Genomic DNA, 24,699 nt, shown 5'->3' with positions numbered 1-24,699 from the left:
TTGCCAGCTACTTGAGTACCCTAGGGTGTAAACTGTCAGGGCCAGCTGACTTGAAGGTATCCAGCCTCTCAAGGTGTTCCTTCATGAGGTCAGCATTGATGGAGGGTAAGGAATCTCCCTCACCCAGGCCTCCCTGTCCCATAATGGGTAGGGGCATCCCTTGGGACTGGTGAAAAACTGATGCAAAGTACTCATTTAGCAAGTTGGCTTTTCTCTGGGCATCGGTTGTTAGTTGTCCCATTTGGTTTAGCAGGGGTCCAATGTTGCCCTTGCTTTTCTTCCGGCTCCCCACATATCTAAAAAAGAACATTTTATTGTCCTTGATATTTGTAGCTAGTTGGAGTTCCATCACAGCCTTGGCTTTCCTGGTTCACTCCCTGCAGGTCCAGACCAGTGCAGAGTATTCCTCCTTGGAGGTGGATCCAGTCCTCCATCCTTTGCAGGTCTTTCTTTTTAGGTCCACTAGTTTCCTGGAGAGCCAAGAGGGCTGCTGTACCCTTTTGCTGTGCCCTTTGCAAGACAGGATAGACTTTGCTTGTGCATCTAGGATTGCTCCCTTGAGGAGCAACTACTCATCCTGCGCTCCCCTCCCCTTTGGGTTGTGGCCCTTTAGGGCCTCACTGACAAGCCTCCTTAGCTTGTCAAAGTCAGCTTTCCTGAAGTCGAGGACTTCTGTATTGCTGACTGACTTGCCAGCTTTACAGAGGATGGTGAAGGTGATCAGCTCGTGGTCACTGTCACCCAGCTTCCCTTCGATCATTAGGTTGCTGATTAGGTCGTCCCCTGTTGCCAGTACCAGGTCGAGCAGCGCTTTACCTCTCATCGGCCCACAGACTTCTTGCATCAGATAGAGCTCATCCACGCATGAGAGAAAGCTTTGCAACTGCTCAGATTTGGCTGAGCACTCTTCTCACGAGATGTCTGGTAGTTGAAGTCTCCCATGACAACCATGCACTGGGAGCATGCAGCCTCAGCCAATTCTCTGGCAAACTCCTGGTCAAGCTTTTGATCCTGGGTAAGAGGTCTGTAGTAGACTCCCACCGTTGTGTCCCTTGTGCCATGTTTCCCACGGATTTTAACCCAGAGGGTCTCCAGTCATCCACCCTGGGTGCCAATGTTGGCTTGCAGGGACATGTAGCTTTCCTTGACATAGAGAGCTACACCCCTGTCCCTTTTGTCCACTCAATCTCTCCTGTACAGGGTATAGCCGTCTATACCTGTGACCCTAGTCATGGGTGGAATCCCACCAGGTCTCTGTTATCCCTATGACATCATAATTATTTGTGTTTAGCAGGAAGACAATTTCCTCCTGTTTATTCCCCAAGCTCCTAGCATTAGTGTACAGGCACACAAGTGTCCCTTTGGGGGTCCTGGCCTTGCCTACAGATCATTCCAGGGCTGGGGCAGGGGTGGGCTCCCTTAAGTGCCTTGGCCTGCTGGCTTTACAAGGGTTGCTCAGTGAGCCACCAGTGGTAGTAGTCCCCCCATCCCCCAGCGGACTTAGTTTAAAGCCCGGTGGAGCAGGTCAACCAGTCTGGCTGAGAAGGGCTTCCCCCCCAGCGGAGAGAGGTAGAGGCCGTCCCTTCCCAGCAGCTCACTGCCTCTCTCACCAAAGAGCGGACTGTGGTCATGGAAGCCAAAGCCTTCCCGATGACACCAGCTCTGCGGTCTTTGGTTCACTATCTCAATCCTCCTCTCCCTCCTCAGCCCATAGCCTGAAACTGGGAGGATCAATGACAACACCACCTGTATCCCCAACCCCTTATGCTCCACTCCCAAATCCCTGTAGCTCTTCATGACCCATCTGGGAGTGCTCCGAGCCATGTCATTTGTGCCTACATGGATAAGGAGCATAGGGTAGTGGTCAGTGGGCTGGAGGAGCTCAGGGATCTTCTCTGCAATGTCTCGGATTTGGGCTTCCGGGAAGCAGCAGAATTCCTGGGCTAAGGGGATGGGGTGGCAGGTTGCCCCCTCAGGATGGAATCTCCCATGACAAACACTTTGTGTTTTGTCTTAGGGGGTGTGGGGGCAGTAGCTACAGTTGAGCCTGTGTTGCCTGCAGGAGCTGGCAGCTTGGCAGGCTCTATTGGGGCTGCAAGAGGATCAAACCTGTTGCAAAGCTCCAGCAGGGCGGGGTGGGGACCTTGGTGTGGCGGGCCTTAGGGCCCTTGGTCACCTTGGTCCAACCCCTTAACTGGACAGCATGGGAGGTCCTCGAGTCCTCCCTTGTCCTGGAAGGCAACTGTGGTCTACCCTCCGCCTCCAGGGGGAGAAGGGCCTGGCAGTAGGAGTCTTTCTCTCGCTCGCCATCCCTGATGGCACACAGTCTCTGGACTGTGGCCTGGAGCTCCTCCAGCTGGCACGCCAGAGACCCCGAAAGGGAGCAGACCTCACAAGGGGAGGTGGCCATGCTCCCAGACCCCAGAGCCTGAAAAAGTGACAGGCAGCCACCGCAGCCAAGAGCCAGATCAGGGTCTTAAACTTCAGTCTCTTGCAACCCAGGTTAATGCCATAAAATATTAGGGGTATTCAGTATTTTAGGAATGTATCTTCTGCTGGAGCTTTTCCATTTTGTATAACTAATTTAAAATGATTCTATCTGAATGATCATGGCACTCAGGTTGTTGGGAGGTAGCTTCAAGTCCCTGCTCTGAATCAAGCAGAATACAGATTTAAATCCAGATATCTCCACAAAGCCCCACAAAAATGCCCTAAGTCAGTGTTCCAAAAGGTGGACAATAGGGAAAAGGAAGGAGGACTATTCCTCCCTCCCTCTCTCCATCTCTCTCTTTTTTCACAGACAAGCCCTTAGAAAGGGTTAACAGCTTATAATGCCAACTGGAAGGAATCCCTTGCCTGGCCAGAAACAGGCACTAATTAGGCCTGTGTGAAACTTCGGTACACGATTCGATTCAGAGGAGGTTTGGCCTGATTCGGCGGCCAAATCTCTGAATCCGAATCAAATCAGACCAATTAAAAGGTCTGAATCACGTCAGAAGCCTCTGAATCAATTCAGAAAAGAGATTCAGCCATAGACTAAACAGGCAGCAGTCTTCACCACGCTGGACACAGCTGCATCCAGCTGGTAAGTCTGTTGTGGTGGGCGGAGGGGGGAGGGAAGAGGTGTGGTGGGGGGCAAATCAACACCGTCACAGCAAGGGAGGGATTGGGGCTGGGATAAGCTGCCCAGCCAGGGCAGGGGGGCACGGGACTAGGGGAAGCGGGTGGAGGGGCGTGGGATGCAGATGCAGCAACGCTGGGAGCCAGGGCTATGCCCTGCTAGCACTTGCCCAGCTGGGGCAAGGGGGAATGTGATGCAGGCATGGCTCACTCTGGGTGGAAGGGGACAAGCAGCAGCAGGGCATAGGCCCTGCTCACAGCGCTGCTACACCCACGTCCCACAGCCCCCCACCCCAGCCGGGCAAGTGGCAGCAGCACCCACATCCTGCACCTCCCTGCCCCACTGCTCAAGTCCTGTGCTCCCCCCCACTGCAGCTGGGCAGCTTCAGATCCAATTTGCTTCAGATCTGATTCAGCCTAATCAAATCGGGACAGTGATTTGAATCTCTGAATCAAATCACTGTCCCGCCGAATCGGCCAGATCCAAATCCAAAGTGAATACTTGCCACTTCACACAGGCCTAGTACTAATTTAGGGGTGGGCAAAATACAGCCCGCAGGCCAGATCTGGCCCATGATGCCATTCTATCTGGCCTGCGGGGCCCCTAAAAAATTTTTGAAAATTAAAATGTATGTGTCCTTGGTTCCTGTCAAAAGATGACAGGAACCAGGAGCAGTAGGACCCAGGGGAAGCCCAGTAGGCTCCCACAACAGCAGGGCCTGCCCAGCCCCACCCCCCCAGCTGGAAGCCACAGCAGAGGCTTCTGGCCTGGGACCATGTGGCTGCACCATGCGGGAAGCTCAGGTAAGGTGTGGGGAGAAGGGGAGGGAAGGAGCTGTTCTTGAGCATGGCAAAAAGCAGCCTTTCCCCGCCCCGTGGCCGGCACTCCCTGCTGCAGCCATTTGCAGCCTGCGTGGGGCTGTCCTGAGCAGGCACAGGCGGCCCCACGCAGGCTGCAAGCGGCTGCAGAGCGGGGACCAGCCATGGGGCGGGTGAAAGGCTGCTTTTCCTCCCTATGCTCAGTACCAGCTTGTAACCCGCCCCTGCTGCCAGCGCCTGGGCTCTGAATAGCTCCAGGCTCGCCCATTAGGGCTGTGCCATGGCAACAACTGCAGCCCCCCTGCTTGCCACACCAGGTAGTGTTTGCTGCTGCTGCCCACCCAGAACTCGTGCCATGGTAGGCTGCAGTGCAGCTCCCACTGCCGCCTCTGGGCTACCCAGTGCGCAAGCTCCGGGTGGGCAGCAGCAGCAAACACTGCCTGGCCCGCAAGCAGGGGAGGCAAGGGGCTACTTTTCCCCGTGCTCTGTACCAGCTCCTTCCCTGCCAGCAATCAGGGGGTCGGGGCTGTGCGCTGCCCCCCGCCTGTACCATGGGGCTGTGGGGGCACTGGGAGTGAGCAGGCATGGGAGCACAGGGCCAGCGCGAGCAGGGCCCAGAGCAGGGTGGCAGAAGTACAGGGTCCCGGCTGGCAGGGGCCCTATGGAGCCGGGCCAGCTCCCCCTCTCCCTGCTGGTGCAGCCCAGCCCGGCTCCACAGACCCCTGCCAGCCTGTGTCCTGCTCTGGGCCCCGCCAGTGCTGACCCTGAGACATTGGTCCCAAGACATTGGAATACTGGTCCCAAGATGGTGACCAGGGAGGAGGGCACCTGTCAAGGGGCGAGGCTACCATGGCCCTTGACAGCTTGCCAAAACTGGGTAAGCGGCCCTCCGCCCAAAATAATTTCTGCCCCTGTACTAATTGCCAGCCATGTCATCTTATTTCCTGAGGTATCCACTTCTTATGTGCTGTTCCATTCCATTGTTGGCTAGCTTAGGCAGCTCCCTGATCTTCTAATTTCTAAAGATCTTCTCTTTCCATATGTAGCTCTCCCTGTTCATTTCATACAGAATCTGAGTGCCTAGGTCCCTAGGACTTTGGTGATGCCACACATAATTGCCTTTGAAATTCTAGCCTTTGCTCAAGGCAGACAAGGTTCTTTGTGTGAATCTGATATCTTTTATTAGAACAACTTAAATAGTTGGCGAAAAAAAGTAGCAAGCTTTCGGGTTTAAAACCCCTTCATTTATTTATTGAGCCTTTGCTCAGTAAATTTATCCCAGAATTTCTGAGAGTTTTGCCATGGACTTTAACAGGACCTGATTTCACCTTTGGTCATTAATATAAAGCTCAAAACTGTTAATGGTTATTCTTTCTCTAGTGGCAGTACATTGCATATTGACTGCAAATATTTGCTTTCAATATTTCATAGCTAATAAAGCTTTTCAGAATATTTTCAAGCAAAAAATGGTCATAAGCTGATGGAGAATAGGTTTAGGTTGGAGATCAGAAGGCAATATTTTGCAGTTAGGGTGGCCAAAATCTGGAACCAACTTCCCAGGGAAGTGGTCCTTGCCCCTACCTTGGGCATATTCAAGAGGAGGTTGGACAATCACCTGTCTGGGGTCTTGTGAACCCAGCATTCATTCCTGCCTGTGGCAGGGGGCCAGGCTAGATGATCTGTTCAGGTCCCTCCTGACCCTAGCTACTATGAAACTATAAAGGCATAGTTAGTACAGGTAGTCATGTGCTGCCATCAGGTTCCCACCACTAGATGTCACCCTGATAAAGTTAGTCATGGAGGAGTCTACTTTGAATTTAAAACCTGATAGCAAGTAAGGAAAGAACAGAGAAGAAAACAGGATGAAAGTGGGGGGAACATGCAAAAGCTTAAAACTTACTGCAAAACAAGAAGACTACTGAAGAGGAAGTATGTGGACAATCATCAGTGTAAAATTACAACACAGGGGAGGAGCATTTAAAAATGTAACTGAAAAAACACAAAGGATAAGATTGTGTTGTCTCAAATATTAGGAACAATTCTTTCTTTTTTTTAATGCTAATAAGGCAGCCTCTTAACTTCTGCCTCAGGTTCAATTTGGAAGAGTGCACTACTAGAGCTCAATCCCAAGCCTCCGGGCCAAATCTGGCCCAGAGAGCCATGGCATATGGCCCATGGGACTCCCCACAAGTTGAAAAATCTGGTGGATGGCAGTGCACACCGGCTGCACCCTCACCATGCACTAGATTTGGCCTGCAGGCAGATCAGGCACAGCCTATCCTGCCTGCAGGTCAAACAGGTTGGCATTGTATTAGAGCATCCCACACCAAACAAAAGGGAAAAATAAAGTCCTTCCAAATAGCATAGATAAAAGATCCTGCATTAAGACCTGGCTAAGAGGATTCTGAGGCACAAGCTATGAACTGAATCTTTCTCTGTATCAAGCTGGCTACATTTTTCAATGTTGTTAACTCACAACATATAGACAAGGGAACAATAAGAGAAGAAACCAGATTAAGACAATTGTAGTCCAGGCTAACGTTGCAAATCTGTCTCCAGAGTAAGACTGCCTTGTCAAAAGTGCCAGCTATAAAAGGGGCATGATCAGGAATATCTGTATGAAGAAAGGCTTTTCAAACTGAGGTTTATTTTTTAGAAGCACAACTACATGAAGGCTGCTTGTCAGGGGGAAGACTTAGGGGGATATTTGGGAGTGGAATTGAGCAATACAGCAGTCAAGCTAAAGAAAGGCTATTTGGTTCGGTGTGGATTTGAGAAGTGTATATGGTAGAAGGCAGGTTAAGGCAGAAGAATTTCACTGGGTGCAGGTTGGATCAGCTGTGTGTGACACCCTTGTGCCACAGTGCACAGGATATGGGGTATAGGAGAAGAGTCTACACTTGACTCAGGTCGGCTAGGGAAGAATTATGTGGCAAGTGAGTATTTCAAGAGGAAGGGAATATTAAAAAAGACCACAGGGGAGGGCACTAACAGTACAACTAGTGAAGAGAAACAAACAAGCAAGGGGACAGAGTGAAACTCCCAGTGTACTGACACTAGATTTTCAAGGTGCCAAAGGAATGGTTACACTTGTTTTCTACTTAGGCATGAAGCGTGAGTGATTAGGGACAAAAACTGGCAAGATACAACAGGAAGCTGGAGTCTGGTACCACTGCTTTTAAGGTGCATTGGTGGTTTCATTCATCCTGGAATAAGAACAGGTCATCTAAACAGAGAGTGGGGGCCAAGTTACCTGCATCTGGCACAGGATCCAGCCATTAGTTGTATTGTTGGGCCAGGTTTCATTGGGGTTTCAGTTTCTTGGGTGTAAGAGGAATGGAGCACCCTAGTTCTCCATTGGCCTGCTCCAATTTGGGCTTCCCCGCTCTCCCCTCACCCCGGGCTGAAGGCCTGGGCTCCAAGAAGTTCCCTACAGCGCTCGGAAGTGGAGCATCTCCATCTGATCCCTCATTTGATGAGGGTCAATTTGTTGCATGCCTGACCACTTTTAAAGCGCTCTAGGGCAGGGCTGTGGAGTGCTTTCAGGGGGGCAATCCTGCAAGGAATGTAACTGCTGTCTGTGCCCTAAAGGTTTGCTGCTGCAGCAGGAGAAGCCGGACTTGCGGCTGGGGGCGGGCAGGTCTCCTCGTGCCCCAGGGCGGAGAGAAGGCGGGGCCGCGGGCCAGAGGGATGGATGCTGAGGCGGGGCTGGAGGGGGAGGACAGCTGCGGGCTCCAGACCGCGCGTCTCCCCGCTCCCGCCGGGCTTTGCTGCGCGAGGGGCTGCCCGGGCTCGACGCCGCTCCAGCGAGGTCGAGAGAAGCTGTAAGTAAACTTCGGATCCCGGCATGTCCTAGCAGAGGGGTGGCGGCGGGGGGGGGGCGAGAGCTGCAGCTGGCGACACAGGAGGGAACGGCTCCAATGTTTGCAGAGGGAGACGGTGCCGGCCAGGGCATCACCCGGACCGCGCTCGCGCCCGCGAGCGCCGCCCCCTGCGCCGGAGCACTGGGGGCGCCGCGCCGCCCGGGGCAGCCCACGTGACCGCACCTCGGCTCCTTCCCGGCTGCGCCGCCTGCCAGCGAGTGGAGCAGCCTCAGACTTGGCGAGCAAAGCAAAATGTTTGTTCAGGGGAGTCCCACGTGGCTCTGCCTTTAAAGGACAGGATTCCCCATCCCCAAGGGCATTCTGACGGGAGATAACAACGCTGGGCAGTATTTCAACTACTCCAGCTAGCCTCTTCTGTATCGCTGCATCTTCTGCAAAGCTCGGGCAACTGTTAAAAGGTTTAAAAAATGGAAATGCAAGGAAAGGTTTGAGAAGAATTGCTGACACGTGCCAAAATGCAAGGCACTCTTTGCAAGAAGAGCTGGTGCTCTTGAAAGGTGTATGGTGCAATTGTGCAGCCACCGCTGAAGTTTTAAAAGAGATGAAACTCAAAAGACAACTTCATGATACTGGGTTGTTGGTTGTAGCTGTGTTGGTCTAAGGACATAGGCGGGCAAGAGATGATAGCTTTTATTAGACCAGCTGACTAGTTGTGGTGTCTTTTTTCCAACTACTCAGTTGGTCTAGTAAAAGATATCATATCTACCCGAAGAATCTTGCCAAACGTCAAGACAGTTTTTTCTTTCCTCTTTCTCTTATAGGACCAGCTCCTGAAGTCTTTGCTGCCATTGACTTCAGAGGAAGTTCTCCATGAGTGAGGTCTGCTGAGTTTGGATCCTAGTTTATTCAGCAGAGTAATGAGCTAGCTCTCACCTTACAAAATGGAATGGGCACATTTATAAAGAGAAATCTTGTTCATAAAACAGAGCATGAAGTGAGTGGCAATGAATTGCCCCTTCTGAATCACAGGTTGATATTTTCGGGAGGTTTTTTTATTGCTTCATTGATATGCAGTGAGCATAATAACTACTGCAACTTTTTCATTATATAACAATTGCAATCTACTTAGCCAAATAATTCTATTTAGTTGAATCTTCAAAACTAGATGTTAAATTTAATGATTTGGGGTTTTTTTGTTTTCATGGAGGCACTAGAGATGGCTGCTACTTTGCCAGTTCATAAGACACGGTATGGTGGAATTACTAAAGTCTCATGTTTAAGACTCTTCTGTTATTGAACAGATTAAACAAGTATTTTCTGTTAATTATGTCTTCAGAAGCCATGTGGACTTTGATAATTCTGATTCCTTGTACACAGCTGAAACCTGTGCTTCCCTGGGTGCATTCACTCTCTTTGTTTCTTTTTATGATGTTGCTTATTTGCATTTCCTGAAAGAGCCATCAAATCAACTTTTACTATCAACAGCTGTCATCCCAGCTGATTGCCTTTGTGGTATATTTCACTATATCTGTCCTCCCAGTACCACAAGCCTTTAGTAGCTGGAAGGTATTGTGGGAATCCTCATGCACAGGATAAATATGGTATTGGAATAGAAGAAGCAGTTAGCTGTATCAGTCAGGCAGAAGGCAGACTAGATTTTCACTTTATGAACTAGATTTAGCTAGCCTATAAAGTGCATATCTATCCAGTCTCCTATTAAAATGGGTCTCGGATGTTTTAATAAATGAACAATAATTGCACATCTAACTTTCCAGATTATGATTTGGGTGAAGTTCCTCCCAGAAAGGAAGATTAACAAGATAACATTGTCTCTACCAGAGGACAGTGCTTCAGGCACTCATTTTGGTCTATATGGCTCAACTGGGCTAGAAAATATGTTAATACTGGGTACGTTTACACATCCGTTAATGCGCTTTTCCTAATGCAGATTAACTTTAATACTTCCAATGTGAGGTACTAAATTAATGTGCATTAGGCTACCTTAGTTTACAGTAGCACAAGTGCACACTTTTTAGATGATGCTTAATGCACAGTAACCTGTTTTACTGTGCATTAACACAATAGCATGTTTTTTTGTGCACCGCTTTAATGCGCAGTAAAATAGACTACTGTGCATTAAAACACATGTATAGACGTTCCCACTGAGAGGTGTATTGAAATATTCTGGGGGTTTCTAGGATAATGTTTAATGGGATTGTTTCATATTTTAATTCTCTACTAGATTTTATGTTAATTCTTTTTCTCTTGTGTTATATGTTATTTTGTTCAAGTGTAAGCTGCCCTGAGCCTTCATTGGGAGGGTAGCATATAAATCTAGTAAATGAATAAGTATGGGAAACAGAAACAATTAACATCACTCACAAAAGCTTTTTAACATCCAAAAAGTTGCCTCAGTGCGAAGAAGTCAAAGTGAAACGTAAGGTTCTCCATGATGTTTTGCTCAGAGAAGTAATCAAAATATTGCCACAGATTTTTGTTGTGGAAAGCAGTAGTATTGCTTCTCCCCCAACCTTTCACAATCATGCGTGAGGTCTCAAAAACCCCATTATTTTTAAAATAACAATTTCTGGGCTCATTTTGTCTGCTGCTTCCTTAGTCTGAAGCCTGCACTTGGTTCATGTTTCAAGCTATTCTCTACAACCAGGTGGGCTAGAAATTTACTTTGTTTAGTTAAGTTTCTCAATTTATATTTTTAATCACATGATCTCAGGATCTGGGGCTTTAAGGAAACATCAGGTATCCCATGACTTGTTATAATATTAGGATTTTTAGAGAGAGGGATTGATGGGAAGCTGGGTGACAGCGACCACAAGTTGATCACCTTCACCATCCGCTGTAAAGCTGGCAAGTCAATCAGCAACACTGAAGTCCTTGACTTCAGAAAAGCTGACTTTGACAAGCTCAGGCGGCTCGTCAGTGAGGCCCTAAGGGACCATGACCCCAGGGGGAGGGGAGGTCAGGAAGAGTGGTTGCTCCTCAAAGGAGCAATCCTCAATACACAAGCTAATTCTATTCCGTCTTGGAGGAAAGGCAGCAAGAGGGCACAGCAGCCCCCCTGGCAATCCAGGGATCTAGCAGACCTCCTGAGGCTAAAAAGAAAGGCCTACAAAGGATGGAGGATGGGATTCACCTCCAAGGAAGAATATTCTGCACTGGTCCGGTCCTGCAGGGATCAAACCAGGAAAACCAAGGCTGCAACTGAACTCCAACTAGCTTCGAGCATCAAGGACAATAAAAAGTCCTTTTTCAGATATGTGGGGAGCCGGAGGAAAAGCAAAGGCAACATTGGACCCCTGCTGAACCAGATGGAACAACTGACGCCCAGGAAAAAGCCAACCTATTAAATGGGTACTTTGTGTCAGTCTTTCATCAGTCCCATGGGACGCCCATGCCCGCTATGGGACAGGGAGGTCTGGGTGAGGGAGATTCCCTGCCCTCCAGCAATGCTGACCTCGTGAAGGAACACCTTGAGAGGCTGGATACCTTCAAGTCAGCCAGCCCTGACAATCAACACCCCAGGGTACTCAAGTAGCTGGCAAGCATCATAGCCCAGCCCCTGGCACAGATCTTTGAAAACTCCTGGTGCTCTCGTGTAGTGTCCGAAGACTGGAAGAAGGCCAATGTGGTGCCTATCTTCAAGAAAGGGAGGAAAGTGGATCTGGCAAACTATAGGCCCATCAGCCTGACTTCTATCCCAGGGAAGATCTTAGAAAAGTTTATTAAAGAGGCCATCCTTAATGGACTGGCCGATGCCAACATCCTGAGGGATAGCCAGCATGGGTTTGTTGCGGGTAGGTCTTGGTTGACCAATCTCATTTCCTTCTACAACCAGGTGACCTATCACCTGGACAAGGGAGAAGAGATTGATGTCATATCTTGACTTCAAAACAGCCTTCAATCTGGTATCCCATGATCACCTCTTGGCGAAACTGGCTAGTTGTGGCCTTGGGTCCACCACGATCCACTGGCTGGGAAATTGGCTCCGTGGGCAGACCCAGAGGGTAGTAATTGACAGAAGTCAATCATCATGGTGCCTGTGACCAGTGGGGTCCCCCAAGGCTCTGTCCTTGGACCTATATTGTTCAACATCTTAATTAATGATGTGGAACTTGGCCAGTCAGAAGCATCCACACCAGGAGGGCAATCCAGGCTGACCTGGACAGGCTCAGCAAATGGGCGGACGAGAACCTGATGGTGTTTAACACTGAAAAATGCAAGGTTCTCCACCTTGGGAGGAAAAACCTGCAGCATCCTTATAGGCTCGGCAGTGCTATGCTGGCTAGCACTACAGAAGAAAGAGACTTGGGGGTCATCATTGACCACAAAATGAACATGAGCCTGCAATGCGATGCTGTGGCTAGTAAAGCAACCAAAATGCTGGCTTGCATCCATAGATGCTTCTCAAGCAAATCCTGGGACATCATTCTCCCCTTGTACTTGGCCTTGGTGAGGCTGCAGCTGGAGTACTGTGTCCAGTTTTGGGCTCCACAATTCAAAAAGGATGTGAAGAAGCTTGAGAGAGTCCAGAGAAGAACCACACGCATGATCAGAGGTCAGGAAAACAACCTTACGACGATAGGCTGAGAGCCATGGGGCTCTTTAGCCTGGAAAAGCACAGGCTCAGGGGTGATCTGATGGCCACCTAGAAGTTTACCAGGGGGGAACATTTGTTCACCAGAGCGCCCCAAGGGATGACGAGGTCGAACAGTTATAAACTACTGCAAGACCATTTCAGGCTGGGTATAAGGAAAAATTTCTTTCCTGTCCGAGCCCCCAAGGTCTGGAACAGCCTGCCATCGGAGGTGTTTCAAGCACCTGCATTGAACACCTTCAAGAGTAAATTGGATGCTTATCTTGCTGGGATCCTATGACCCCAGCTGACTTCCTGCCCCTCGGGCGGGGGGCTGGACTCAATGATCTTCTGAGGTCCCTTCCAGCCCTAATGTCTTTGAAATCTATGAAATATTAGGATTTTTAGAGAGAGGGATTGTACTGGTTTGAAGAGCACCCTGAAATCTTTCTGCTTGTTGAGAACAAAAGAATAGCGCTAACCATCTATAAGAAATCTCCCAACATCATAACTCTAAAAATCTGAGACGGACTCAAAGAGAAATGCAAAAGGAGGCTAAGATTTTTGGCTGAAATTCTGCGATGCTATTTAGAAAGCAGCTCACACAGGTGCTCGCCATGGAATGTACGAAGGCATCAAATGAGCAATTGGTCCAGTCAAGAAGAAAACAGCTCCACTAAAACACTTAAATGGAAATGTCAAACAAAAGGACTAGAAGTGACTTGACAACCATAGAGGTATCTCCCTGCTGAGCATTGGCGGAAAAATTGTCACTTGCATCTTGCTGCCTAGGCTGCAATCTCTAGGTGAAAGAATCTATCCTGAAAGCCAATGCAGTTTTTGCTCAGGACACTCCAACATTGATACAATATTTTCAGTCAAGCATCTGCAAGAGAAGTGTAGAGAAAAATGAATACTACTGTACATAGCCTTCATCAGTATGACAAAGGCCTTCCATACAGTCAACAAACAAGGACTTTTTACTATTGTGAAGAAACTGGGTGGTCCCTCCAAACTGTTGAATGTAATTTGCTCATTGCATCAAGGTATGAAGGCAACTGTAGTGTATTGAAACAAATGCCTTTGACATCAACAACAAGATGAAACGGGTGTGTTTTAGCCCCCATGCTTTTCATTCCTACTTCTTCATGCATTCAAAGACAGCAATGATAGTATTTATCTTCAAACCAGACTAGATAAGGTTTGTTCAACACCACCAGGTTTAGAGCAAAAATCAAGCTGAAAGAACTGGTTCTGAGAGATTTCCTGTTTGTGGATGACGCAGCCTTGTTTGCCTACAGTGAATTTTCCCTGCAAAATCTCTTGGGTAGATTCTGTGAATCATGCAAGAGCTTCAGGATGGCAATTATTCTGAAGAAGACTATAATCATGTACCAAGCGGTGAAAGAACATCACTCTGGAGGATAAATCTCTTAGTATCATTGACAGTTTTTGCTGTTTGGGTTCTACAATTAGCAGGAAACTTGACCTTCAGACTGAACTGGCTAACAGAATCAGAAAAGCAGCTAAGAATTTTGGGCTATTACAAAAATATGTATGGAATAATAGGAGACTATCAGCTAAGGTGCAGGTGTGAATCTATCTGGCTTGTGTACTGTCATCCCAGCTTTATGGTTCAGAAACATGGAATACATATACAAGGCATATTAAGAGACTGAACAACTTCCACATGAGATTTCAGGATCTTACACAGACAATAAAGTGGGAAGACAGAATACTGAACACAGAGGTACTAGAATGCGCGGGACTGAGACACTTAGAAACCACTATCAAGAAGAGGAAGTTGCGATGGATTGGCTATGTCAGAAGAATGGGAGAAGACCGTATCCCTAAGAATATTTTGTATAGTAAGATTTGAGATGGCTTTAGAAAGTGGGGTTGCCATGTATGGTGGTACCACAATGTGTGCGAAAATTATATTAAGCTGTTCAACATCAATGTAGAAAGCTGGGAGGAATGCACAGTAGTCTGGAGGGAACATCTGGCACTGAATGCAGCTTAACATGGAGTGGCTTTGATCTAGAAGATGGAAGCAAAGTGAGAAAGAAGGAAGCAACATGCTGTTAATTTGGACTCCAACTTAGACAACATATGGATCTGTGAAACTTGTAACAAGCTGTGTCACTCTCAAATTAGACTTGTCAACCACAAATGGAATCATCAGGCATCTGACTAGACCTTTTATGTGTACGCCATGATCTAGAATAGTGGTTCACATCCTATTTGCTATAGTAAGCCACACTTGCAGCTCTCAGTGTGGTATGTGGGCCATACCCACACAATGTACTTCCTGTGTATCCATTTAACAGGATGAAACATGAGCCACAGCAGTGTGCTGATTGGGCTGCATGCAGGCCATGGGTTGAGAACTGATCTAGAGGATTGACTTGCCTACAAATGATAATGGCAGTAGCATGATTGATAAGAGTCAGAAGCCAACAATAGATTGGAAGAGACATATTTTTTGTCTTGGAGAAGGGGAAATGTGGAATAATTAATTTTATTTATTGAGTTTTGTGTGGCACTTTTCACAATAGTGTGATTGAGTAACTCCCAAACATTAACATTTTTTTCTCCACAATGACACAGTGCCTTTTCTCCACAAAGACTAGTTGTGGTGAGGTGAACAAACCTAAGCCAGGGAAGAAAAGAGTTAACCTACTTGGCTCCAGACTGAGGCTCTAGTTGATCCTGCTGTGTAACAGGATCTATGATGCTATGCCCAGAGGGAATGCTATCTAGAGGGAATAATCAGAAGAGAAACATGAAACTTAGAGGAGGAGGTGGCCGTCAGAGACACAATAGTCTCTTTCTCTCCCTCACTAGATTCTTAGAGCTATGCTCTGAAAGAGTTGCACATAGTGAAAAATCATGAACCAAATTCTGATATTATTGGTAAACATCCAGAGTCACTTCAATGCAAGATTTAAATATTATATTTAACAGTCCTTACAGCCTGTACCATAGGCAAATGGTACAGTTATGAAAAGATGAGAAGCACACTATAAATGTAATCACAGAAATATGTTTCTTAATATTGCATCCTGACACTGAAACCCAATAATAGCATTGTTGTAACTTAGCATTAGTATATACTGATTCAACACCATGATGCCTGTATCGCAATGCAGTATCAGGGCATTCCAGTGCAGTCAACTTACAGCTCCTAAGTCCTTTCCATGTAACTGACAATCTTTTCTCACATGTTTGAGAGCTAAGAAAAAGAGAAGTATCTCTCCATCTTATCACTTCCGCTTGCCTTCTTCTTTGCTTCTATGAATATAAATGTGCTACCTCTAGCAAGACAGCAACAGGTGCTTTTAGGATCTTCACTGTACCTAGAGTGAAGAGGAATGAAGAAGCTCCATTCTAAGCTATCTGTTTTCCAGAAAAGTACATACACCATTCTAAAGAAGGTGTCATTTGTATAGGACATCAACAATCCTAAAAACCTCTTGTGAATGAAAATATCATTTCAGAATGTTAAGAAAAAAACTGCAGTGGTGTATTTTAACACTTGTCTTAAATCCAGCACTTATTTTTTAGGGTTCCTCTACAATGGAAGGTATGACAGGAGATAACCATACTGTGGATTACGATGAAGTTCAGAAAAGGGAGACTGGGAAGAATACAGGAAACCGATGCAATTTGGTAACACTCATTTAAATAAAAAAGGGTTCTTGTGCTTCATGACAATGTTTGCTTCTTGAACCAGAGCTGATCCAGAGACATGGGACTAGATCCTAATCAACTTTAGGCACCTAAATAGGACTAAGGTGAAATTTAGATGCATAATACACTAAGGCTATACATGTTGTTCATGTTTTAATTAGAATGCTCCAGCATCATCTCATCATCATGTATATTAAGCCCATGCACATTTTAAAATGGCCACGGGACATTCGATGAGGTTTAGATGAAGTACCCCACAGCTGTTTTAACGTGTGGGGGCTTAATATATGTGACAGTGAGCCTTTTTAATTAGAGTAGTTGTCTGGGAACTGCTCTAGCTAAAGCGCCCCCACCCCCATCCAGGTATATAGGCAGCTAAAGAGCAACCAAAATTGATTTCTCTCAGCAGCTGGCAAATCACCTAAGCATCTTGCCTCCATTTAGATGCCTAAAAAAAGCCTAGGTGCCCAGGCATGGGCTGCTGTTTGTGCTCAGAGGGAATCTAGATCAGCCACCTTGGCCTCTAACCTCTACATATACTCTTGTCATGTTTCAAATTGGTGTGAGGAGGCACTTGACTCTGTACACCTGCAGTTCCTTAGGTGGGCTCCAACCTTACCTAGCATTTGTTTGATGCTTCAGTTATAAACACAGTTCAATGCACAAGACAGAGCAGGGAGAATGATGGTGCCATCTTTTACCAGTTACTCTAGGTGTGACAGAGCACTTGCCCAAGAAATCAGAGCTCTTGGTTCTAGGACTACCTTACCCTGAAAGTATTAAAACCCACATCTACCATTTCCTGTAAGAGAGCCCTAATTGCTAAGTTGTAGGCTAAGCTTGGTAGGAGCACTGTCCCCAATTCCTCTGGAAATTAGCTCACTGAGCAGTGAAGAGTGCAAAATTCACAGGGCCCAAAGGATTTCCGAAGGAGTCCTGAGTTTGCTGCCTCTGAGTTAGCCAGGCCTGTCCCTCCATTTTTTTTGCATGTGCACTTTTAACCAGGCAGAATTCATTGGGTTGCTGTCATAGAGGTTGTTGTGCTTGATACTGAACTTGGTGCTGGTCTTAGGTAGGTCTTGCTGGATTGCCTCATAAGAGAAGTGCCTCCCTTACAGTCCTGGGTCAGATCCTGTAAGGTCTGTAAGCTAACTCCCCAGAATTCCAGGGAGGAGCAGGAATTCAGACATGTATACCTCATGTGGCTAGGATTCCTATAGAGTACATGTAGGTACCTGCCTGCTGAGTGACCAAGGCATTCAGGATCAGTCTTAGGAGGTATCTAGGTCTCCTCACTCAGTGTACAGGAATCCAAGCCTGTAGATTTGGATCACATTTTGAGTCAAGACACTTCAGACATTGCAACAACTAAGTATGAAGTGCCTTGGAGGGTGAATAGGATCTGATTCCTGCTTTTCCTATAAGGCTAAAATATCAGAGCATTGTAAATCTTGTAACAATATTGGGACAAGGAGATAAAGAAGAAATGGCACATTTCATTGTGTTTAATCAAAGACCAGGCTAAAAAAAACACACAAAGCTTGGGCCAGCTAAGTGGTTGAGCGAGCACAATTCAGAGCCTTGTGAAGGCTGTGCTCCACCAGCTGCAAAAAGCCCAATAGTTATCACTGTATTCTAGCAAAGATATCCTTAAAATTTCCCTTTAAAAGTGTCTTTTTTCAAAATTGCCATATCATGATGAGAAAGAAGAGGCCAGTAAACAACATTTGTTACAGTAAAAAAAAAAGCCTCTGTTGATGCACAGAAACAATTCAGGCTGCTCCTGCTTATTCTGAGGGCAGTGGGCTCTATCACTAGAGCCTGTAGAATATTGAATTACGCCTTTCAAACCAGCTCTTTGAAAGGTCAGCATCTCTGGGCCAAGCTCCAAGGTGAATTTCAATGGATGCAGTTTATACCACCTGCAGGCCCTTGAGGCCTCCTCCCTTTGTAAGTTACACAATGCCTTCAACTGTCCCTACTCAAACTTTGTGAAGTTTTTTGATTCCCTTAGACTTACTTAACTGACAAAAAGGTATATTTTAACTACAGGAAAAACATGCACTAGGTCTCCCACCAGAAAATACTGGTGGAGGTAAGGCTGCTTAGTTTTACTGTGAGGTAGACTCCACGTTATCAGCCATGGATGGGGGCACGGTGCCAGTCTTGCTTACCTACATGTAGTGCCTTGTCTCCACTTCAGATTTTACAGTAAGATAATGATGCACCATTGTCATCTTGCCAGAAAAAAAAAACACAAGACAAGAAAATAGCTTTGTGTTAGTGAAGATAAAGCCTTCAACTAACACATATTTAACCTTATGTTACTTGCCTGCTGCCTCTTTTCCCTTATGCAGCCTCTCGGAGTTTGGCTCTCTGATTTATGTCAGCCCCATTGTCACGTACAGCAGTTTGGTTCTTGAGAGTGATTCTGGGCGATAGAACTGAATGTGCTTTGGGACTCCTCCAACCTCCTAACCTGAAGCAGATTTATCACTTCCAAATAACTAACACCAATTAGTTTCTCCAAATCTAATACTCTTTGCTGATGACTGGATATATGCCAAGTTAGCAGTTTTAGAGCTCAGCTATTTCTAGGCTCTTTGAGGCTACATTATTTTTTTTTTTGGATTATTAAAGGTGATGCACCTTATGAGCAATAAATATAATAATAGCTTACCCCCAGACATACCTTTATTGCATGAGATGTGTGAGCATTTCAACATTAGCATATATATTTTCTTTTTTATACCTATGCAATCTGTTTCCCTCTCAATGAGGTACTGAGCATAGGATAGTTTTTAAATGTACTATCCAATAATAATGCATGCTGTGTTTTTATGCTAAAAGTTTGACTTAATTCTGCTTTCACTGAAATCAATGATAATTTTGTCACCCACTTCAGTAGATGTGTGATCAAGCAGTGCCAACCTGGCAACAGAAAATTCCATTTTTAATTGAGATGATCTAATTTTGCATAATTTGTAGAATGGTAAATGAGGTAGGAAATGCTAAGACTGTGTGTGCTTGAGGCTGGGGTTGAGGAGAATGAAAATATAGTTTGTTGATGTGTCCCTTACACTGTAGTCCACTGCCTGGGCATCAGAAATTGAAAGATTTTCAGTTTGTCCTACAGATGCAGTTAAAATGTGCTGAGTGAATAGACTGTTGTATTCTAAAGTTTCTGGATTTCATTTCCTCATGCATTATTTTGCTTGTGTTATTAGTGCATATCTCCGCTTTTGAAATTAATTTATTTTATCTTAAGACCTTACAATGAAAACTTCTCTTATGGCAGTTAACTTCCTGGAATGAGCATCTATTTTAAAATCACCTCCAAAGAATGTAATCTAAGGCAGAAATCTAAATATAAATATCCTCAGCTCAGGTACTTACTACCTGAAACCTCACATGTCTAAGCTGCTTCACCTTTAATAGTGATTATTTTATCATTTATATAATATATGGGAGATATAAAGTGAAAGGGCAGTAATGCAGAAGGCTAAGATGGTTGATGAATTCTTTAATCTCTCCATAAATTTGATGTATTTTTTTTCCTTTTTTCCAATCTTTTCAGAATATGGATTTACAAGTTACCACCAGGACACCAGAAGTGGCTGCACTTTTCCATTTAGAGAATAAACATCATTTTGATGAGTTTGAGTGCTCTTCAGATCAATACCGCAAGCAGGATCTCTTTCCTAAGTGGCATTTGCCAGTGAAAATAGCTTTTGCATTGGCATTGTTAACATTTATCTATACTTTTCTGAGAGATGTCATCTACCCTTTTGTAACTATTAATGAAAATGCTTTCTATAAAATTCCAATTCTAGTGACAAACAAAGTTTTACCAGTGGTTTCAATCACTCTTTTGGCACTGGTTTATTTACCAGGAGCATTAGCTGCTGGGTTCCAGCTCTATTATGGCACAAAATATAAACAATTTCCACAGTGGTTAGATAAGTGGATGTTATCAAGGAAACAGTTTGGACTTCTCAGTTTCTTCTTTGCCACAATGCATGCATGCTATAGCTTGTGTTATCCAATGAGAAGATCTTACAGATACAAGCTGCTGAATTGGTCATACCAACAGGTATGGTCAGGTCACAGATGTCAAACACTTGCATCCAGATAGTGTCTTCATCTTGTTCACATTCACAGGCCTGGGGGAAATACTTTCATTTGAATCTGAAGCAACTCCACAAAGCTTTCTGTTTAAAAGCTGTGGGGCAGTTTATTTCCATTAATATGCCACAGTGCTTTGAAGTGAAAGAGCTAGATCTAAAGAATGGAACAGAGTGAAAAATCCTAGGTTATCATATTTTGCTGAGCAAGTCATTTCCTTTATTTGTACTGCAGTTAAACTGTCTGTAAAATGGCTATAATTATATATGCTTTCAGTAATTAGCTGTTTGCAAAGTGCTTGAGATCCTCCATATGAATATTTTCCAAATCATGGCTGGAAGATTTGAAAGAGTTGTAAAGTTTTCATTAAAGTTATATATCAGATTTCGGCTAATAGTACATAATTACTTTATTCAGAGGATAGGATGTTTTCAAGAATTCTTGAGAATTCTGCATATAGGCCAGCTCGTTACTACAGAATATGCAAAATTAGAATCTTTAAAGCTGACCTACGTGGCTTGTTAGGCATTCCCCTGGCATTCAGGAATCTCCAAGCAGTATAGTATCACTAAACCATTCCCAGCCCCTGATGCAGAGCATGAGTCCAAGAGGGGGGAAAATGACTCTAGAGCACATTGCACTAGGATTAAACAGCCTCTGGCAGTTGTAACTTTAAAGATCAGGGCCCCTGAATCCCAGCCTTTGTAAACCTTTGTTTTCAGTACAGCTCAATATATCATGTGTTTTAGGTTGGGGGTGGGATGTTAATCAGAGTTAAATGGCTATCCTGGCAAGATAACAAAGTAATCAGGAATGCCAGCTGAATTAGCCCTTTAAAAATAGTCCTTGTTAATATATTTCTTGTTGTTCAAATCTGCCAGATATGGTATTTAGCCATAAATGGAATTTTGTTTGTCAAAGAATAAAGTTTCTCCTACTGTGAAGTCAGGTTAAGAAAGCTGCAGAACAAGTCTCTGCTGGGCCAAGGCAGGACTGAAATCAGTAAATACTTCTAACTCAAGACTAATTTAGTTCAGCATAGGCTACTGCAACTGTTGTCAGAAGTAATAACAGTTGCATTCAGAGACTTGTGTACATTCCATTAGACGGTCAAAAGCAATAAAATGGAAGTGAAAACCAAATGAAGAGGGGAGGAGGAGAAACAGGTCTCTGGGCCTATTTCCTTATGATTGTAAAGAAAAAAAACTATATTTTTGGGGAATATCAGGTCCCATGTCCATCTCACTTAAATGTTATTTTCTTTGGCAGGTCAAGCAAGGCAAGGAAAATGCCTGGATTGAGCATGATGTTTGGAGGATGGAGATTTATATCTCTCTAGGAATTCTGGGACTTGCTATGCTGGCCATACTAGCAGTAACATCAGTTCCATCCATCAGTCACTCTTTGACCTGGAGAGAGTTCAATTTTATTCAGGTATGAATAAATCTACATTATGGGTGATCTGTCTTCCTTTGTAGGATTTTGCGTGTCAGTTAAGATCGTCAATTAAAAATATCAATATGCAGTGGGGTTCCTAGAAATCAGTCCAGAAGTTTAGTCATTGTTCTCTGGCAATTGCTTGGCAAATAAATATTGACTTTCTCTCAAAATGGTTGCCACGAACAGTTGTTGGATATTAGCGATTGTCATCATGAAATGAAACCTCTCTCTCACCTGCAGGACACCAGTTTAGATATAACCCAGAATAACAGTTTCTTTTCATTTACCAAAGTTCAGTGGTGTGCACAGCCTTAGATCATCCCTGTTCATTTCAATATGCCCCTTTGCATTGTAGCATTAGGAGTGCGTGGTCTAGAGATGGCTATGTCAATTTTGTACTACATGGGATCCCATTATACAAGCAGGATTGTCTGTTGTTTGCCCCTTCACTCCTTAGAGCCCACTTCCTAGCTGTTTTGAGATACCTGAGCATCACAAAGAAACCAGAGTTCAGGGGCAAAAATTCAGCCTTAATGTATACAGAGAACTTCAGTCTTCAGTAATTCTAGCCCTGCCATACCCTTCAAAAAGCTGTGTTCAAGAAAAGAAAATCTATTTAAAAAAAAAATCAGCTTCAACCCTTAGTTACAGCAACAAATCCATTTTTGGATGCTAAAATTATACACATGTACTTGCCTTACTCAAGTTAAAGGCTAATGTCTGAGGCTCTGGTTCTCCTGCCACTTACGTTATATAAATCAAGAATGACTCCATTGAAGTTAGTGCAGTTACACAAGTGTTGAATCAGGCTCTGAGGCCCTAAGTTTGGAAGTTTGATCTAGTAAGCACCTTATACTTGAAAACTTAGTAAGAAATGTTTCTCTCTTACCAGTTCTGTGATGTAGATACTTATATACCTTAGTACAGAGGTGCCCAACCTCTAGCCCATGGAGCCATGGCATGCAGCCCACAGGGCTCCCCATGAGTTGGCAAGTTTGGTGGTCGGGAACCAATGGCAAATGATACTGACACCCGTCCCCTGCTGCCAAATTCCCAAGCCCTGCAGAGCCAGACTGGAGCCAGGCCATACACCTGTTTCACCTCCCTCCTGCAGCCAGATTGATACTAGGTCAACCTCCTACCTCCTCCCTGTGCCGTGCTGTGGCCAGATCAGGGCCAGGCCATTACCCCCTTCCTCTTCTCTGTGCAGCCATATTGGGGCCAGGCCATGGGGTCTTGGGGGAAGCCTGCCTGGGCTCATGAGGCAAGGGGCTCTGTTCGTGCCTCCCCTAACCCCCGCCTGCCCAAGCTCCAGCCACAGCAAAGCCAAGCCAGCAGGTGCATGCTCCACTGTTAAGAGGCTAGGATGGAGGATGGGGGAAGGAAGCCTTGTGGACCCCGCCCAGCTCCCCCAATACCTCAGCCAGGATACCTAGAGTGCAACCTGCAGGGCAAGGAATGGGCTCCCTTCTTCCACCCCCCTCTTGACAGGGACAGCTGGCTTGACAGTGTGTTGCCCCTGCCTCTTGACAGGGGCAGCACGCAGCCGCCAGTTCAGCTTTGCCATGGCTGGAGCCGGGGCAGGGGAGGGGGGAGACAGTCCCCCTCCCCCCATGCAGCCCAGCCCAGGTCCCCTGGAGACCCCAACAGGGGTAGTTGCGGGGAGGGCACACAGTGTGGGGGGCAGGCCTGGGGAGAGGGGCAGTCTGGGAGGTTGCTGGAGCTCCCTCTCTTGTTTGCCAGGGCCAGAGCAAGCAGGCTTGTGGTCCCCCCCCCCCCCCAATCCAACAGGCGAACACCTGTTGGGTTCAGTGTCACTCATGATGTTTTGTGTAAAACGCCATGAGTTAGAGTGCCTGGATCTCCCAGCCCTGACCCCACAACTGTGGAGCTCAGGGAGAGAGATGAGGATCTCCCAGGCCCAGGATCATGGGGCAGGGGCTGGGAGCTCCCTGCTGCTAGGGCAGGGGAACATTGTTCCTGCCCCAGCTCTGGTGGCAGAGCCCACCCAGCAGCAGGCAGCTCCCAGGGGCAGGGACCAATGTCCTAGCCCATGCCAGGAGACAGCTATCTCCTGGCCCCGTGCTCCCTTCCAGCCCTTGGGCCAGCACCCAGAGGGAGCCTAGAGCTCCACCTGGCTGCTGCAGGGGCTGGTACAGGGCTCCCACATCCCTTCACATGTAGATGCCTGCCCAGGTCAGTTTAGAGTAATTTACTCTAAGGTAAACTGACCCAGGAGTATTTGCATGTGTAGACACACCCACTATATAGTTAGCAAAATAATCCTTTTTATTACTATTGAAAGAAGATAAATAACTCATGTTTTTGTATCTTTTCAGACCAACATGGGATATTTAGCCCTAATGCTATGCACAATTCATGCTCTGGTATTTGCCTGGAATAAATGGATCGACATAAATCAATTTGTCTGGTATACACCCCCTACATTTATGCTAGCAGTTTTTCTTCCTATTGTGGTCTTGCTTTGTAAAAGTGCACTGCTTCTGCCATGCCTTAGGAAGAGGATACAGAAGATCAGATGTGGCTGGGATGTTAACACAGAAACAGATAAAACACAGATGACTTCCAGGTTGTAGACTGAATATGGATGTTTATCTTGTTGCCATGAAAAGATATACATATATCTATGAAATGTTTACATGCTGGATTTTCCCCATTTGGTTAAATGTTTCTTTTGTACTTTTCATTTCTACTTCTGTTGTGGGGTATGAAACCCACATTCAAATTTGGACCATGGGTGAGAGAGTAAAGTTTAAATTAAATTTGCATTCAGGAATTGACTCATTTCTTTATTGAGTCTGTTATTTTAAAATCCAGCTTCCTCATCCCCACAAACTGACTCAGCAAAGAGGAAATGATGTTAAATCACCACCTCATAAATTGACCACAGAAAGTAAATGAGAAAACAATTTTAAAAAACCAGATCTGAGTCTTATATTGTAATGGCTTTACTCTGCTTCTGTTACTTAAGATTGGAAAATGTTTTCCTACTTTGGGTGAGGTTTTTTACAAAGTAATTATAAAATCAGTTTTGTAATCATAAAATCAAACTTCCACTTAGATTTG

At 45.7% G+C, this 24,699-nt stretch overlaps 1 protein-coding gene across 4 annotated transcripts; it reads left to right on the top strand.

Moving 5' to 3' along the window:
* The first annotated feature begins 3,868 nt into the window (after nucleotides 1–3,868).
* On the top strand, nucleotides 3,869–24,413 carry STEAP1 (STEAP family member 1). 4 transcript variants are annotated; one of them, XM_019498064.2, is made up of 6 exons: nucleotides 7,634–7,763; nucleotides 8,585–8,642; nucleotides 15,922–16,026; nucleotides 19,625–20,140; nucleotides 21,442–21,606; nucleotides 23,952–24,413. In XM_019498064.2, the coding sequence occupies exons 2-6, from the start codon at nucleotides 8,634–8,636 to the stop codon at nucleotides 24,207–24,209; spliced, it is 1,053 nt and encodes a 350-aa protein (XP_019353609.2). In that variant the 5' UTR covers nucleotides 7,634–7,763; nucleotides 8,585–8,633; the 3' UTR covers nucleotides 24,210–24,413. The 4 variants fall into 4 exon arrangements, with proteins under 4 accessions (XP_019353608.2, XP_019353609.2, XP_059585008.1 ...); XM_019498063.2 differs by lacking the exons at nucleotides 7,634–7,763; nucleotides 8,585–8,642 and adding an exon at nucleotides 3,869–3,924; XM_059729025.1 differs by lacking the exon at nucleotides 8,585–8,642 and having other exon boundaries at nucleotides 7,635–7,763.
* Nucleotides 24,414–24,699: the final 286 nt, after the last annotated feature.

Source organism: Alligator mississippiensis, chromosome 5, assembly GCF_030867095.1.
Source record: "Alligator mississippiensis isolate rAllMis1 chromosome 5, rAllMis1, whole genome shotgun sequence".
Taxonomy (NCBI): Eukaryota; Metazoa; Chordata; order Crocodylia; family Alligatoridae; genus Alligator; species Alligator mississippiensis.
The sequence above is the reverse complement of the archived record's forward strand: the minus strand, read 5'-3'. Positions and strand labels throughout refer to the sequence as shown.

Excerpts from the sequence above, each read along its gene's own strand:
- STEAP1 (XM_059729024.1), top strand. The coding sequence starts at position 8,710 with ATGGGCACATTTATAAAGAGAAATCTTGTTCATAAAACAGAGCATGAA. Across the intron at positions 16,027-19,624 it reads CAGGAAACCGATGCAATTTG|AATATGGATTTACAAGTTAC; the intron begins GTAACACTCATT and ends CAATCTTTTCAG. Across the intron at positions 20,141-21,441 it reads TGAATTGGTCATACCAACAG|GTCAAGCAAGGCAAGGAAAA; the intron begins GTATGGTCAGGT and ends TTTCTTTGGCAG.